Genomic DNA, 18,541 nt, shown 5'->3' on the forward strand with positions numbered 1-18,541 from the left:
AAACTTCCAAGAAAAACTATTCAAAACCACCCCAGTTTTTTTCAATATATACAAAGTTAGTTTCCTTTCAACTCACCCTTGTTATAAGGGTATTATTATTGGATGTATGCATAAAAAAAATTCGATTTTCCAAAGAACATTATCGTAGCCACATATTCTGATTATATGAGTGTAAGGAAGAAAATTGAAAGAAAACTAAAATAAAACAAAAATATTAAAAAAGATATTGAAAGGGTAATAATAAGGATCCTATTCTCGTTTCTAAACTTGCTATCGATGTTAGATGTCAAAAGACATAGTGTTGATTTCTTTACCCCAACTAAGGATAATAGATTAAGAAATAACTAGTGAACTAAGGCAAGTATGAAACTAAAACAAAGGTGGCCAAGGGTAATTTTTCTTAAAAAAAATATTTGGTTATATTAAAAAATTATCAAGACGCTTGCACAATATCAATAATGGTTTATACTAAGTGCACATGAAAAGTCAAAACTATTATGTCTTGGTCCCAAATTCAAGTCAAATTATAAAGTCCAATGTTAAAGGAAAAAATTGAACTAGAAATCAAAACAAATTTTTTTTGTAAATGGACCAATTGTTTCTCGGGCTTTAGGCTATTACATGCTTTCTTTCTCTTTTTTTTTTTTTTGCTTTTCATATGCTAAATAATTGCTAGAGGAAATGAGGTTATTATTGACAATTTATCCATTTTGATAGTGACATGTGACACCACAATCACTTGAGGGGTGGTAAGAGAGAGATTTTGAAAACTTGGGGGGAGCTTAGTGATATTTCACGAAACCTCAAGGGAGGTTTCTGAAATTATCCCATAATAAATAGCTTTGAACGGACCGTCGAATCTCGCAAAATCAGCTTATGAACGCACCTTTCAATGAACACATTAGGATAATCAATGACATTGAGTTGTAGAATCCAGTAAAATCGGCAAATTTGCATACCTCCCTGTGAAACACACCAGTGTTATAATTAGATGGCGTCGAGCCATGGAATCACGCAAAATCAGCCTATAGGCGCAATTCCTACGTGGGAATGAGAATTAGGGTGGATGCCGGTGCGGGGCTAATGAAAAGGGGTTGAAACGGGGGGGGGGGGTGGAGCCGGAGGAATTTTTTTTCCCCGTTAAGAAACAGGGCGGGGCAGGGGAATATACCCTTTCTCCATTACCCACCCTGCCACCTACAAAATATATAATTATATGTGTATATATAATATATAATTTAAGTAGTTACAAATTTATAATAATGATATTATTAATTATAAGTATTATATAATGTATATTAGTATATGTAATATAATTAATATTATCAATTATATTAATAATTATACATATTTATTAATAGAAATTATTAATTAGTTATATTCAATTTATTAATATATTTATACTAAATTTCTAATTACACTTAACACAATAATACTTTTTTCTCAAAAAATACAATAATGACTTAGTGATTGTATTTTTTAGAAAAGTGAAAATTTTGACTACTTTAGTTATATTTATTTTATCATGTTGGATTGTATTCAAATAATTTTTGTTTGATTATTTTATGGATTGCAATTGTGAAATTACAATGAATAATGATTTGGTGATGTGTTGATATTTTAGTACTTAATTATTTGTTAAAATTTGACTACATTAAAATTATATGATAAATTTTTATTAATCCCACGGAGAAAGTGGGGCAGGGCAGGGGAGCAAGGGGCAAGGGATGGAGGGGGGGTGGGGAAGTAGTGGGCAATGGGGCAGGGGAGGGCACCCTCCCCTCCCTAGCCCTAAACACTCCCCGTTGCCATTCCTATTCCTGCGAACAGTGATTCTCCATTTAGTATAAATACTTTCTTGATGCCTCAACCCGTGCATTAAGGGATGTTCACATGCTAAATCAAGCCTCCTTGTTTGGAAAGGGATTTTTTTATCAAATTACGTTTTTGGGAATATATTTTTCAATTACCTTTTTACCTTATATATATATCAAATCACAATACATTTTTTACAAAAAAAGTTCCAGAAAATTGCAATCCAAACACACAAAGTTCTATATTATTATTTAACCGTGTTTTAGTCAAGTTAATATTTTAGTAATTCTATTAGAATCAAATGATGATAGTTTTATTGTTTAAAAATTAGTATTTTATTAGAAATTTTCTTATGATTTTAAAACTTATAAGACTTGATTATCAAGTCGTTTAATTTATAAATAGAGAGTCTTATTATTGTTGTCAGTTGAGAAGAGTAAAATTTGATAGTGTTATTACTATTATTTTGGTGGATGATTAATATATTACTATTGGTATTATTTCTCTTCACCCACACATATTTTGATGTGTGTAAATTACCCCCTTATCTACATTGGTTCGATGAAATTTATTTCTCGTAGTTTTTTATTATAATTTTTGAGTTTTATATCTGGTATTAGAATTCTAGACTCAATAAATTGATCTCGAGATGCCTACAGATATTGAAAAATTGTCCCAGCTATGAGATTAGTCCTGAGTGTTTTCTTCTCTCAGAGTTAGAGCATAATAGTTGCTATGAATAAGTCAATTGCTTGAGTTGGACCATAAGGCTGGTCGTGGAGTATCTAGTTGGTGAAGATTGGATCCAAATTGTCAAATTGACTATGTGAAGACAGAGTTCGGAAAAGAATCCTGTTTATTGAATTGTGACGAAATGAGTTGTCAATAAATTGGCATCAAATTGTGCGATGAAAACAATCTATCCAGAAGGTGTGAATTATTTTAGCGAGTCAAAAGAAAATTGTGCAACGAGATAAATTTGTTCAGGTGCGTGGAATATTGCAGCAACAAAAACTTGAAGATGAATAATTCAAATTGACGTTTGTAGAATTTGCAAAAGAGATTATTATTCGTGATTGTGTTGAACTAGAATTGGGAGAGATTGACTTAAGGAAAACAATGTTGGCATACTAAATCAACCCGAAAAAAAATAGAAGGTTCTATATTGCTATTTAGTGGTGGTTTAGTGAAGTTAAAATTTTAGTAATTCTAAATCACATTATAGTAGTTTTATTGTTTAGGAATTAATATTTTATTATAAAATTTCTTATAGTTGTAAAACTTGTTTACTAAATCATTTAGCCTATAAATAGGAAATCTTATTATTGTCATCATTTGAGAAAAGTGAAATTTGATAGTCTTGTTATTATGGTGTATGATTAATACATTATTATTGGTATTATTGCTCTTCTCTCGCACATATTTTATGTGTGTAAATTGTCTCCCCTTCTACATTGGTTCGATGAAGTTCATCTCCCGTAATTTTTTATTATAATTTTTGAGTTTTGGGTCAAGGGACAATTGTAAAATAAATAAATAAACCTATACTATTACCGACTTCAATACTACTTACTGGATTTGTAGGTAGTTTATTATCAAAACAGCCTTATTCTCTCACCCAACAACTTTACGTCAATTTCAATACTTTTTTTTAACGCATTTCAGTAGCATCTTTCTTTAATTGTAATAGGAAATAGGAAGTGAAGGTTTTGTGTACGATTTGTATGTATTTCTCAGCCAATGGCTAAGACAAGATAAAATCTGGCGATTGCAATAACATAGAAGGGAGTTGCAACTGTTTATTTTCTTAGAAGATAATTTTAAAATTTTTTGTATTTTTTATCTTTTCATAATTTTTTGCATTTATTAAATTTTGCACATTTATAATTTGTAATGTATGTTTAACCTATCATCAATGATGTAAATCGAATCATGCTATACGATTTTCAGTAATCAGTTAATGAAATTCGCTTTTTATAAAAAAAAAAAAAGGGACAAGATAAAATCCATAGGATAATTTATTGTTCATTTGATTGGGACTTGAATGCTGTAAGCGCAAAGGTCAGCAATTTCTTTTCTTTTCTTTTTTTTTTTGTCTTTTTGCTTTCATTTTCTATGTTATGGTACTGCAGCGAACTTTTTCTAGTGACTTTAGACTTTTGCCACATCATCTTCAACACAACTAAGGTCCCATTCAGGGTTGCAGTTTTTTCTAATAAAAAAATATTTTAGGTGTTAAAAGTACTTTTAAAATATTTGAGAATATCATCCCATGAAATTAGAAATAGAGTTTTTGGTGTGAAAAACACTTTTAGTAAAAGTTCAAATTTGATATTTTTAGAGTAGTTTTTGTGATTTAAAAAATAAAACATTAAATTTAATCATTTTATCATATATTATAAACTAAATAAAGAGATAAATATATTTAAAAATTTTCAAATTATATATTATGTAATACAATAAGCACTTATTGAACTATGTCTCCAAACGCTTAATAAATACTTTTATTAAAAGCTATATTAGAAAACTATTTTTTAATAACCTACCGCAATCCCAAACGAATCTAAAAGTTGACGACTCTAACCCAAGGAGGCCTACACGTGACTAATTATCGTGTTTTTTTTTTATGTTTCTTTTTCCTTTTTTTTTTTTTTTTTTTACTAAGACATCTTATAAAACTGCAATGGACGCTTAGAGGTTTGAAAATCAAAACCTTTCAAATCTTGTCTCGTTACTGATATTTCACCTCATGCAGAAGAGAAACATTAATGGCACTCCCAAAATTATTATTATGATTTACACTCTTCTCACTATTTTTTTCTTTTTATTAAATTTATCATTTCATAAGTGAAAAATGGTTCGAAAGGAGTGTGAATAATAACTATTATAGAGTTTAAATGTATCTAACTATTTTTTGCGCTTGTGACTTTTACCAACATACTTAAGGCTAAATTATTTTTCAGGAGCGTCTTGTTTTACTATTGATTCTTTTCAACTGGCTTTTAGTAAATTCGCTTGATTGTTTGCTTGCATGATAGTTTTTAAATACTTGATCTCTTTATACTTTGCCTCAAGATTTCCAAGACTATTTCCACCCTTCACCCCTAAATTTGTACTCCCTCTATTCCAAAAAAATTTCGTAGGACTTGTACTTTTTACCCGAAGTGTTTCCACATGGTGTGAAATTATCCTAATTTTGATTCTATGAGTAGGGTTTTGACCCAAAAAAAAAAAAAGATACTATGAGTAGGGGCACTTGATGGACCCACAATGACAAGAGGTGTTCAAAATGTCCAAGCCAAAAATTTAGGCAAGTAAGACACTAACGTATCTGCTGATTTGACTTTTATCGGATGTCCCCGAAGGGACGTAATTTTTTTTTCCTCTGAACATCCGGTATTTTCACGTTAGTGAGACTAATTCGGATTCGACTGGAGAGCCCTCGCAGAATCTGACTCTTACTTGAGAATTGCTTTGAGTATCTAGTGTTCCCACCCTTTAGTGAAACTAATTCAGATTTGATTCGGGGAGCACCATAAAGTTCGACTCTTACTTAAGGGTGAAGATCTGATTCAAAACTTTTCAAGACGCCACATACAGAAATTGAACTTGCGATCTCCAGTTGGCATTAGCAATCCAAAGGGATGTATTTGCTGTTTTGACGCCTTATGTCTATTTCATCCGTGCACTTAGAATGTAGACATATGATTTGATGGACCAACTACCACAGTCCAAAACGGTTGTAAAAAAATTGTTTAGGCCGAAACAATTCGTAAAAATAGAACAGAATTTTTAGATCCCACACACAATATTAAATTTGACATACAAGCTGTAATTTGAGCGTTACATTTTTTTTTTAAACAAATCGTGGCCGTTTTTGGACGGTTGCTACCTGCAATGTGCTTACCCAACTCTTGATTTGATTGTCATTTCTTGGCCACACAACTAAAGTCTCAACCACAAAATTTAGGCTTGTCTCTTGAGGGTAAAATCAGAAAAAACAAATCACTTTACTTTTTTATTTGAAAAGTGACCGAAATTTTGAAACAGATAAAAAAGAAAAATATAACATTTTTAATGCAAACATTGTGTTTGAATTGCCATTATTTGCATGGAAATTATTTGCTTACATAACACATTTTTATTTTTCCAACAATCTTTTTATCTCACATACATTAACATCACAAAAAGTGTGTGTTACAATAATCATTTCAAATAAACTCTTGTCCAAACATACTTTTCTCATTTACTATGCCTACTTGAATTCTATCAACAGAAAAGTCTAATTTTGCAACAGAGCATGAGAATTGAGGGCAGCAAATCACGCTTGCTTTGTTTGTTAAGCCAGATTTGCTCGAGAAGTTCGTTGGCAATTGAACATTAAATTAGAAGCGAACAAGTGCAGCTGCATGTCGGATCATTAGTAGTACTAGTAATTGAGAATGTGCGTTGCATGTTGAATAGCAAGGAAGGGTTTTAATTTTTCTTTGCCAAAAGTTGAAGAGCTATGAATTTAGCGTTGTGAAAAGTAAGCATGCACAATATCAAAGGAGTTAAACCTTTTGTGTTTTTGTGGAACCAACTTAGAAGCACTCAGCAAATGGAAAATAGAATTGAAATAAAGAAACCTAAACATGTAGTATTGTGAAAGAACAAATTTGTCTGATGTTTGTTTACTCTTTTTCTACCTTGACTTTTTTGAGTCTCTCAGGTCTCAGTCATGCTTTCCATTTTTCAGGACGGTTTTTTCTTGTAGTTAACCAGTGGGTTGTCATCATCTTCAATAGTGATTGGATTTGTTGGATCACTGGATGTGAAAGCTTCCTTGTCATCAACATCTTTTAACAAACAGCTCTATTTTGGTACTTTCCTCAATTTTCTGCAATGCATTCGCTATCGGTGACATCTTTCCAGCTGCATCTTCTGTTATCTGTTTGGTCTGATCGAGAAATCTCGAACTTCAAAGCCATCATAGTTTTGTATTAAGCTGTATTGTCTCTTCCCTGAATTGAATGTTTTAAAGATATGTAACCAGTTATGATTTAAATCATACATTGTGTGTAACTAAAATTACTTGCTTTGCCTTGTACTGTACTTGGTCGCTTACAGATTTGTTTGGATTCAGATGCTTTACAACCAATCAGCAATTCTGCTTGTTCTTCAAAGGCAGCAATGATAGCCTCTACACTATCATCAAATATCTCCACTCTTAAATGAAACCTGCATTTTTTTCACTATTATGGATAGTCAATTATGCATGTTTGTTTTCCACTTGTTTATTTGATTTAGTGCACCAACCTTGGAATGTGCAGTTGAAAGTTTTACAACTTCTGCATCAATTCTGTCGATCTGCAATGGATCGATTAAACATTTTATTGGGGAGCCTGGTCAGGAATCTTTTGTGTGGTCAACCGTCCTAAGAGAATTTACTGCAATCAGATAGCATATGCTACTTGAGGGTGCTCACCTCGGCAGTACCTTGTGGCCGAGGTGACCTCGTTTCGTCTCCTACACGAACACAGTCATTCCCCAATCCAGACCCTGAGCTCGGCTCGGTCCATGGTCTCCTACTTGGATGACCTCTGCACCCCAGGCTACCACCTCGGCTAGGCGCTGATGATGTCAACACCCCTGACAACACCCAGGACCAGTGCTTTATCTGAAAAGCACTGGGTGATCTTAATGACTACTGCGCAGGACCCCCGTCATCCAGCCTAGGCGGCTACAGTGTCAGAGTCAGGCCTCCTGACAGGGAACAGAGCCGTAATGTCAGGACATGGGTCCCACCAGCATGAACCCTCCGTCCTGACCTCCACTCCCACTCTATAAATACCCCTCCTATACATTTCGCAAGTAAGCATACTGTTCATTCACATATACAATTGCTTTTCTCTCGTTCTCATACTAACTTGATCGTCGGAGTGATCCCAGGGGAGAAGCCCCGCCATCCACTTCGGACACGCAAATTCACCTCACCTCACTTAAGAGAGGACTGATTCAGGTCGGTCTAGTTACCCACCAAAAATCACCTCTTCAATTGGCGCCGTCTGTGGGAACGAGATTACTGCTAAAATGAGATCGACGCGCTCCAGAAGTGGAAGAGTCCCCTCGACTGGGGTTGGGCAAACATTGGGAGCCCAGCAAGATCGTATTTCTGAAGAACAAGGGTCCCCAAGGACCCAGCCCAACAACAAAGACGCCATCGCCAAGATGGCCGAGTTCGTGGCTGATAACCCGAACATCTTCGAAGAACTGGGGAGGTACTTCAAGAGGCAGGGGAAGGAAAAAGCTGAATCCTCCAAGAGGAGACCGACGAAGTCCCCTGAAGTACCTTCCGGCGAAGACTCCGATGAGGGGCACCTCTCTCGGAGCACTTCCAGGCGCGTCTCTTCCAAGGCGACCTCTAAAATTGCCTCCATTTCCCGGACATTTTCCCGGGGTCTTCTGGGAAAACGAGTTGAGGACCCACCTCGGCGTCCCGGAGGCTTAGCAGCCGAATATCTGAGGGCACCGCCCTTCACGGATGACATCAATGGGGAGTTGGTCCCCCCAAATTTCAAACTTCCCACCCTACGTTCCTACGATGGCCGAGGTGACCCCGAGGATCACCTCCGCGCCTTCCTTTCCGCATTTCGGCTCTACTGCGTCCCCGACGCAGTAATTTGCCGAGCTTTCCCCATCTTCCTACAGGGGACGGCCCGAAAGTGGTTCTGGGGCCTAGAACTAGGAGTATTTCCTCGTTAGACGAGTTGATAGATCGGTTCATCCACCGCTTTGTATCGTCTCGTCCAATTACGAACACTTCAGCTTACCTCTTGAACCTGCAGCAAGCCCCTGGCGAGTCACTGCGCTCCTACGTGCAGAGGTTCCATGAGAAGAACGTGCAGATATCTGATCAGAATGAGCAGGTAATCATAGCTGCCTTCACCAATGGGCTGATCACGGGAATCTTCAATACTGAGATACACCGGGATTACCCCCGCACACTTCGGGAACTCTGGGATCGGGTAGACCAGGGAATCCGAAGTGAAGACCTAAACCGCATGAAGCGGGAGGCTCAAGCCACCCGTATCGGGCAGGACTCCCGGAGGAAAAAAGACGCCGGCCGAGTCGAACAAGGCCCCAGTGGCTCGTCAACTCAGTTCCGAGATCGCCGGAGTGTCTTCGATCGAATCGTAAAAGGCAGGTCGTCCACCTCGGACGCCGAGCTCACGCCCCTCAATTCCAGTCGGACCCATGTCCTGGCTGTGATGAGGCAGAATCACCTCGACCGAAACCCTCCTGAAATTCCGGGGAGGAGAGATAAGAGGAACTCAAACCTCTACTGTGCCTACCACCGGGATGTTGGGCACGAGACTGAAGACTGCAATGATCTGAAGCGGGAGATCGAGATCTTGCACCGGCAGGGGTACCTGAAGCAATTCGTCCGCAAGGATGGAGGTTTCAACCGAAGCGTCTCCCACCGGGAGAACCGGGGCCCCCGCCGAGACGACAGGCGGGACACGACCATACAGTGCCGAGGTCCCGATGACCGTAGGGAGGACAAGCAGCCTCCACGCGATGGATCGCCGGGCTACGGCCCCAACATCGCCGGGGTGATCAATACCATCGCGGGAGGACCAACGGGAGGAGACAGCCAGAACTCCCGGAATCGGACCTACCGCCAGGCCGGGATGGAGGTGGCCGAGCCGAGCTCTCGGCTGTCCGAAGTCATCACCTATGGTCCCACTGACCCAGTTCCTGCGGCCTCCAGCAACCACGAAGCTCTCGTGATCGAGGTCCTCACCAACAACTACCTAGTCAAAAAGGTCTATGTTGACCCCGGATGCTCGGCAGACGTCTTGTACTACCGAACTTTCGAAAGTTTGAAACTGACCCGGGAACAACTCACTCCTGTAAGAACTGCCCTCGTGGGATTCGGGGGACACGTGGTCCACCCCGAGGGTATGGTGTCTTTGACGGTGACCATCGGGCGTCATCCCCGCTGCCGGACTATACCCGTCAACTTCGTGGTGGTCAAAGCAGATTCTCCCTACAATATGTTGATAGGTCGACCCACGCTCAACGCCTTGAGGGCCGTTTACTCTACCTACCACCTGAGTTTCAAATTCCCGACAGCATCGGGGGTGGCCGAGGTGAGCAGCGACGTGAGTATTGCCCGCGAATGCTATCTCGCCACCATCCAGGCCGCAGTCACTCCCCGGACTGCGTCGAAGGCCGAAGAGAAGAGGCCAGCCGTCCTCTCCATAGACTGCATTGATCCTCAGAAAGCGGGAAAACCCGGCAGGCTGGAACCCGGGGATGAGGTGGAGCATGTGGTCTTGGATGAGACGAGACCTGACCAAGTGGTCCAAGTGGGGGCCGGACTCCCTTCGTTTCTGAAGGAAGAGATGATTCATCTGATAAAGGACCACCGGGGCATCTTCGCGTGGTCCACTGATGAAGTGGTCGGGGTGCCACCTGAGCTCATGATTCACCAGCTCAACGTTAACCCACAGGCCAGTCCTGTAAGGCAGAAAGGTAGGCACTTCGGCCCCGAACGCAGCAAGGCCATATCGGATGAGGCCGACAAGCTCTTGCCCGCCAAGATGATCCATGAAGTCCAGTACCCCACCTGGTTGTCCAATCCTGTCATGGTGAAAAAGGACACCGGCGGATGGAGGATGTGTGTCGACTTCACCGACCTTAACAAGGCATGCCCCAAAGATTGCTATCCCCTGCCAAGAATCGACGCTCTCGTCGACTCGGCAATGGGACATGAGATCCTCTGCTTCCTAGATGCCTTCAAAGGCTATCACCAAATAGGAATGAGTGAGGAGGACCAAGAGAAGACAGCGTTCTACACCGACCAAGGTGTCTACTGCTATACTACCATGCCCTTCGGCTTAAAAAACGCCGGGACGACCTATCAAAGGTTGATCAACCGCCTCTTTAAGGATCAGATCGGCCGAAATGTGGAGGCCTATGTGGACGACATTCTCGTCAAAAGTTTAACCACTTCGGCCTTCTTGTCGGATGTGAGGGAGGTCTTCGGCGTCCTCCGCGACTCGAGGATGAAGTTAAACCCCAAGAAGTGCGTCTTCGGCGTCACCTCAGGAAAGTTCCTGGGGTATTTGGTTTCCCACCGGGGAATCGAACCCAACCCCGACAAAGTCAAGGCCATACAGGACATGTCCCCATCTCGGAACCTCTGAGAAGTCCAGCGATTGAACAGACGCCTGGCAGCACTGAACCGCTTCCTATCCCAGTCCGCAGAAAAAGCTTTGCCCTTTTTCAAGGTGCTTAAGAAGGCCGATCAATTTGCCTGGACTGAGGAGTGCCAGGCCGCCTTCGACAAGCTGAAGCAGTACCTGCACCACCTACCCACCCTCGCTTCACCTCGGCCCGAGGAGAAGCTGTACCTCTACCTCTCCGCAGCGGACGAGGCTGTCAGCGCCGTACTCATCCGGGATGAGGGCACTCAAGTGCCAGTCTACTATGTCAGCCGAGCTCTCCGTGGGCCGGAAACTCGATACACTCAAGTGGAGAAACTTGTGCTAGGACTAGTCCACGCCGCCCGGCGGCTGAAACCCTATTTCTTAGCTCATCCCATCTCCTTCAGGACCGACCAGCCTCTCCGACAGATACTGGTGCGGCCCGAGGCCTCCGGGCGCCTCACCAAGTGGGCCGTTGAATTGGGGGAGTACGATCTGTCGTATGAGCCGCGCACCGCCATAAAAGCTCAAGCCTTAGCCGACTTCTTGGCTGAGCTCACATTCACGGAAGGTCGAGAGTCCACTTCCGCCATAGCCGAAGTGTCCACCCCACACCTGTGGATGTTGTATGTGGACGGATCCTCTAATGGGGTTGGAAGTGGAGCAGGACTGCTCCTAGAGGGCTCCCAGGGAGAAGTGTGCTCGTATGCCCTCCGCTTTGACTTCCCGGCCACCAACAATGAAGCCGAATATGAGGCATTGATCGCGGGACTCCAGCTAGCCCGCAGGCTTGGTGCACAACGGATCCACGTCCGCAGCGACTCCCAACTCGTAGTCTGCCAGGTCCTTGGTGAGTATGAGGCCAAGGATGAAACCATACAACGGTATCTATCCAAAGTCCACCAACTCATCGCATACTTCGAATCTTTCGAAATCCAAAGAATCCCCCGCTCCCAGAATAGGCGGGCCAATGCCTTATCCCGGTTGGCTTCCACCTCATTTTCTGACCTCAACAAGACCGTTTTGGTGGAAGTGTTGAGCGAGCCGGGATACATGGAGGAGGTTGCCTGCCCTGTGAACACGGGAGAAACATGGATGAGCCCGTTCATCCTTTTCTTAGGGCAGGGAGTCTTCCCCGAGGACCGAGCCGAGGCGAGAAAGATACAACGCAAATCTGCTCGGTACGCGCTCCGCGATGGAGAACTGTATAAACGCTCATACCTTGGCCCATGGCTGAGGTGCGTTACACCCGAGGCAGAACGCCAGGTCCTCCATGAGATACACGAAGGCCTATGTGGGGCTCACGTCGGCCACAGGATGTTAGCCAGGAAGACCCTACTCCTTGGGTATTTCTGGCCTTCCGTTCGACAAGATGCCCAAAATCTTGTTCTCAGTTGCCCATCCTGCCAAGTCCACGCCCCTGAGCTTCACCAACCCTCAAATTTCATGGTTCCAATCACCTCACCCTGGCCGTTTGAGCAATGGGGGACAGACATCATCGGTCCTTTCCCTAAAGCGGTCGGGGGTTATACCTTCCTGGTGACCGCTGTGGATTATTTCACAAAGTGGGTTGAGGCCGAGCCTCTAAGGAACATCACGGGGCTGGCCGTTCAAAAATTCTTTTGGAAATGCATTGTCTGTCGCTTCGGCATACCTCAGATCATCATCTCGGACAATGGAAGACAGTTCGCCGAGAACCCATTTAAGACTTGGTGCGAGAACCTCGGCATCAAACAGCACTTCACTTCGGTAGGCCACCCTCAGGCCAATGGTCAGGCAGAAAACTTCAGCCGAACTCTCTTGCATGGCCTCAAGACCCGACTGCACCGAGCTGGATCATCTTGGGTGGAGGAACTCCCCAGTGTTCTGTGGTCATATCGGACCACGCCGAGGTCATCCACGCAAGAAACCCCCTTCTCCTTGACCTATGGAGCCGAGGCTGTCATCCCTGCTGAGCTCCTCACACCCAGTCCTCGACTAACAGCCTATGTAGCCGAGATGAACAGAGAAGAGAGGCAGTTAGATCTCGACCTCATCGACGAGAAAAGAGACCTCGCCTCAGCTCGGATAGCGTCCTACAAGAACACCCTGGCCCACTACTACAATGCCCGCGTCAAGCATCGGCGATTCCTGCCAGGAGACTTGGTGCTTAGAAAAAACTTGGTCAGCCGAGCTGAACCGCAAGGGAAATTGGGTCCGAAATGGGAAGGCCCTTACCGAGTTGTGGAATCTAGTCTAAGTGGGTATTGCAAATTGAGCTACCGAAATGGCTCTCTAGTGCCGAGGACTTGGCACGCCGAGAACCTCAGGCTGTATTATGCTTGAAAATTTTACTAAGTTATCACTTTAGCTGCTTTGTTATTTTTCAATATGATTGTGCCACACATCTGTTATTAAAAAATAAGGGGGACAAACAGGGGACGAAGCATGAAATTGAAAGAGCCGAACTGAGAAGAAGATGTTTCATTAATGAAGAAGAGGCATTACAAAAAAAATACAAGACCGAGGTCAGGAATGCTACTAAGCATTTCCACCTCGGCATTACATTTAATCACCTACAAGCCTAGACCCCTGTCTCGGCTCCCTCCTAGGTCGTCTGCTCCCCAGTCTCTTCCCCGCCAGGGCGAAGCTCTCCACCACCTTCTCCTTCTTGCTCTCCGTCACCCCCAGGCTTCTCGCCGACGTCACTCCCAGCTTCCTCTTCCCCGTCCTCGTCGAACACCTCGTCGAGCTCGGACAGCCATTTGTTGAATTCTTCTTGGACCTCGGCCAAATTCTTCCCAGCTTGGATGCCCTCGGCCATCCGATCACACAGCTCCTTGGAGTTTTCATTATAGTTGGCATTGTTCCTCAATGACTCCAGGGCCTCGGAGGGAAGATGAGCCGCGGCCTCGTCAATGGCCGATGTGAAGCCTAGCATAAAACTCGGCCTCGTCAGTTGGCCGAGATCCCCAATGAATTTCTCTGACCTCCGGAAGTCTTCAACTGCCGAGGTCCTTGCGCTCTCGAGGGCCTGTTCTTGGGTTTTCTTCACCTCCTCCCCCCTCTTCTGCTCTTCCTCCAGAGCCGACTTGAAGCTGTTAATCGTGGCTTCGGCCTCCTCTCCCTTAGACTCGGCTTCTTGGAGCCGTCTTTGAAGCTCCGACTTCTCGGAGTCGGAAACCAGCAGTTTCTTTTTCAACTTGGCAATCTGATCTTGCAGTTTGCCGGTGTCCTGCTCCTCGACTAAGGCACAGTACCGATGTGCCATCTCGGCCACAAAGGCTGTGTTGGAGGCTGTGGCCACCATAATACTTTGCATCAGCTCGGCCGGAGTCAGCTTCTTTGTGAAATCCACGTCTCTCGGCAAGCTTGAGTGCATCACCAAGTCTTGTCCAACCCGAGGATTGCTGCACCTGTCGTTGACCTTAAGCGTCCAGTCCGGACACCAATGCTCGCCGGGGTGAGACTTATCTTTCCCAGAAAACACTGGGGGGCTTTGGTAACGGTTCCATAGTGAAGACCCCGTCACCGCGTTGACTGGAGCCTTCAACTGTTTGCCTCAACCACGTGGAGGTGGAAGTGCCGTGGTCACCCCTAATGGCACCCCTTTCGGAACTGAAGAAATGGACCCTGTGGCTGCAGCAGCCGAGCTGCTCTGGGCTGCCGTGGTGGGGGTGGTCTTCTCTACCGAGGTCTTGGAAGACTGCCCTTGAGACTTCTTTTTGGGCGGAGGCGCCGATGTCTCCCCCGAGTTCTTTCTCTTCGACCTCTTGGCCACCTCGGCCGAGCCCGACGTGATGATGTCGGACAATTTTGTCACTGTACAAAGAACAAGTATTATTATTTGCCATAGCCGAGGTAAAAGGAAAGCTATGAAAGAAAAATTACAGGGTTTCTTAAGTTTAATGGAAAAGAAGGGAGGCTTGTCAGGAGGGATCAAGGCTCGGCTAATTCCCCCATCGACCAGCACGGCCTCGGGGTGGTCCCAGCTGAAGATCCGAAGTCCGGACCCCGTCAATTTCTGGAAGGACTCCTCCTCGTGATCCCCCGCGGAAGGGTCTGCCTTCGATTTGATGGGCCTCCACCAAAAACCCCGTGGGAAGTCCCCGGCCGAGACGAAAATGAAGTCACGCTTCCAATTCTTTATTGAGGTGGGGGCGCCGATGACCAGCTTCGGAACGGTGTTGCTCCGGTTGCAGACATAGAACCACCCCTTATCTGTCCCATGTGCCTTGAGGGTATAACATCGGCGGAAGAGGTCCACAGTCGGAGTCACTTCTTGATGTCGGCACAGCATCTCGAAACCTACGAGAATGCAGACCGCGTTTGGGACGAGTTGGGTGATTCTTATGCTAAAGTGGCGGAGCATGTCCCGGAAGAACCTTGACGTCGGCATCCTCAACCCGGCCTCCAGTTGCTGGATATAGACTGCCACAGTGCCCATGGGCGGCTTCTCGGCTGAGTCATCCTGCTCGGGCGAAGTGATGATATACCCCGGCCTGAAGGGGTACTTTCTTATCACCTTTTGAGCCCTGTCTTGTCCCACTCGACTTCTGAACCTCGGCATCTTGCCGAAGTCAATTCGGGCTGCGTCCCTTGGAGCTACTTGCTCCAATACTCCCTCATCATGGGGCATCGCAATTCCGAGCTCAGTATTGTACTCGACGTCGGAATCACCGTCGCTCATCTCTGATGACTCCGCCCCCGACCCTGTCTCGGCAACTTCCTCCTCGGCTGATCCCCCAACGTCGGTAGGCGTCGACCCTGAAGGACTGGACGAAGTCGCCTCTTCCAAGGGATCTGACCCCTCCTCGGCCTGATAACTCGGTTTAACGGTTTTCTTGTGGGTTTTAGCTGTTTTGGCCATGTGTGAAAGATGAGATGAAAAGAAAAATACTTACTATCGACTACGGAATCGGACGAAGTGGATGACTTCGGCTGTGATCTCGGCTGGCACGACTGACCTCGGCAACACTCACGAATTCTACAAATCTGAGGCTGAAAGAGAAAGTGATGGGCCAGGCGGTGAAAAGGACCCCCTATTTATAGGGAGTCGGGGGGAACCCGAAGAGGCGGCAAGAATGCGAAAAGGCAACCACGTTCGAATTCAAAAGGACGTGCCCCTCTCTCTCCTCATTAATGACTCGTCCTTTCAACTGACACTCCCTCTGCATGAAACGTCCCACTACCTCACGACGTGACGGTTACCCGTAACCACTCCACTCACCACGTCCTGTCAACTGACCTGCCACGTGTCGCACCCCCGAAATTTCCGGAGTAGTTTCGGGTCTCCTACCCTGAACGACCTCGGCACCACGAAGCCTCGGCACCTCCGCGGCCCGTAGCTTCCGAGGCTTGGGGGGCTTATTGAGGGTGCTCACCTCGGCAGTACCTTGTGGCCGAGGTGACCTCGTTTCGTCTCCTACACGAACACAGTCATTCCCCAATCCAGACCCTGAGCTCGGCTCGGTCCATGGTCTCATACTTGGATGACCTCTGCACCCCAGGCTACCACCTCGGCTAGGCGCTGATGATGTCAACACCCCTGACAACACCCAGGACCAGTGCTTTATCTGAAAAGCACTGGGTGATCTTAATGACTACTGCGCAGGACCCCCGTCATCCAGCCTAGGCGGCTACAGTGTCAGAGTCAGGCCTCCTGACAGGGAACAGAGCCGTAATGTCAGGACATGGGTCCCACCAGCATGAACCCTCCGTCCTGACCTCCACTCCCACTCTATAAATACCCCTCCTATACATTTCGCAAGTAAGCATACTGTTCATTCACATATACAATTGCTTTTCTCTCGTTCTCATACTAACTTGATCGTCGGAGTGATCCCAGGGGAGAAGCCCCGCCATCCACTTCGGACACGCAAATTCACCTCACCTCACTTAAGAGAGGACTGATTCAGGTCGGTCTAGTTACCCACCAAAAATCACCTCTTCACTACTCAATAGAAGAAATCATGTTATCAACTGTGACAAGATTAATGGAACTGATGAAAACTGAGAAGAAAAACTGGGAACACAATGTTGAAGATAATAAAACTCAAACAGAAGAAACCATGTTATCGACCAATGACAATTCATGGAATTGATGAAGATGAAAAGAGAAACAAAATGTTGAAGTCAATATATGAAAACGTGCATGGAGCAAAAAATGAAACTCAACCATTTTTATGAAAATACTTCTATATGTCACAGTACAACTGTAAAGGTACAAGCCTATCAAGCACAAACCCCCACAATAGTAAAGCAATTGCTGGTCATGTTCACAAGTACCTTTGCACCAACTATGAACAACACTTTGCCGAGAGGACCATATGCAACTATATCAATGCCAATTTTCTGTATTAGATAATACTTACTGAGGGCCGTCATTTCGGCCCTTCTCGGTTCAGTGATTGGTCAAGATAACCCTCTCGGGGCCTATGTCACCTCGACTCGTTGCCTCTCCCATGGGACTGACCTCAGTCTTCCAATGGTAGCCGAACCGTCCCACTCTCTAGCACCTGACATCACACTGGAAAAGCTAATTTCTATATGATGGAATGACATGACAGTAACGTGACAAGATGACATGATCATTGATATGCCCTATCTATTAAGCCTAACACTATCCCTGTCAGTCATAGATCTAAAGAAATTAAAATTCATCATTCTTCCCACCGTTCTGTCCGCTATAAATACCTTCACATCCGTAGGAAAGGTATGGACTCACAAAGACACACACTTGAGGTTCTTAAATCACTTTTAGTTTGCGATTGAATATCCGAACTGACTTAATCGTCGAAATAAGATCGGGGGATAAAGCCCCATACATTGCAGATCGGACAGGTGAATTCCTTCAACTAGGTCTTTCAGCCGAAAGTCACTTCTTCAAGATTGACTCGGTCCAACCATTCGGAAATCACCTCATCACTTACCACTGTGGACTCAGAAATAAAAGTCACGACTTTTTGTATGGTGTGCGGCTGCTTACAGCTTCATGGTGAGTCTGTGGCAACATCCACTGTACAAAGCTTCCCACTGCTACTGAAGTGTGAAAGAATCACCTTCTTTTACTCGGCTTCTACCTGCTGAACCAAAGAATTCATCATCCTCTGTTCTTGGCTCCAATGAGCTTGCAATTACGGATTTACAGCCAAAAGAAAACACTTCAATATCAGCTCAGTACGATCATTTCCTTCTCTTTTCTTGCCTTTTTTTCCATTCTGATGACTCTAATTTTATTCCCATTGATATTCAATTGAATCCGCAATTCTTCTGAAAAGAATACAACTGTGCATAGAAAATGAGAGAGATTCAGATGTTTACCAATTTGTTTAAAGTCTACAGATGTCATCTATGGCATTTACATTTCGTGTTCTCTATGCACTATATTATTCCAATTTTGTTGGTCACATTTTGTGTCATTGTTCTTGTCTAGTAAATAGACTTCTTACTCATTAACATGGAGCCCTTCACAGGTTTCATACAGGTAGCACAGGCATCATTTTTGCAGCTATATGGTCGACATAAGGGGTCCATAAAAATATACAGACATA

General features: G+C 44.4%; 1 protein-coding gene across 1 annotated transcript; it reads right to left on the minus strand.

The window, feature by feature from the left end:
* Positions 1-13,596: 13,596 nt before the first annotated feature.
* Positions 13,597-14,370, minus strand: LOC113766088. The gene has a single exon (XM_027310314.1). The coding sequence runs from the start codon at positions 14,368-14,370 to the stop codon at positions 13,597-13,599; it is 774 nt and encodes a 257-aa protein (XP_027166115.1).
* Positions 14,371-18,541: the final 4,171 nt, after the last annotated feature.

Source organism: Coffea eugenioides, chromosome 3, assembly GCF_003713205.1.
Source record: "Coffea eugenioides isolate CCC68of chromosome 3, Ceug_1.0, whole genome shotgun sequence".
Classification (NCBI taxonomy): domain Eukaryota; kingdom Viridiplantae; phylum Streptophyta; class Magnoliopsida; order Gentianales; family Rubiaceae; genus Coffea; species Coffea eugenioides.

Bases quoted from the DNA above. Each gene is read 5' to 3' on its own strand.
- LOC113766088 (XM_027310314.1), bottom strand. From the start codon at position 14,370: ATGCACTCAAGCTTGCCGAGAGACGTGGATTTCACAAAGAAGCTGACT.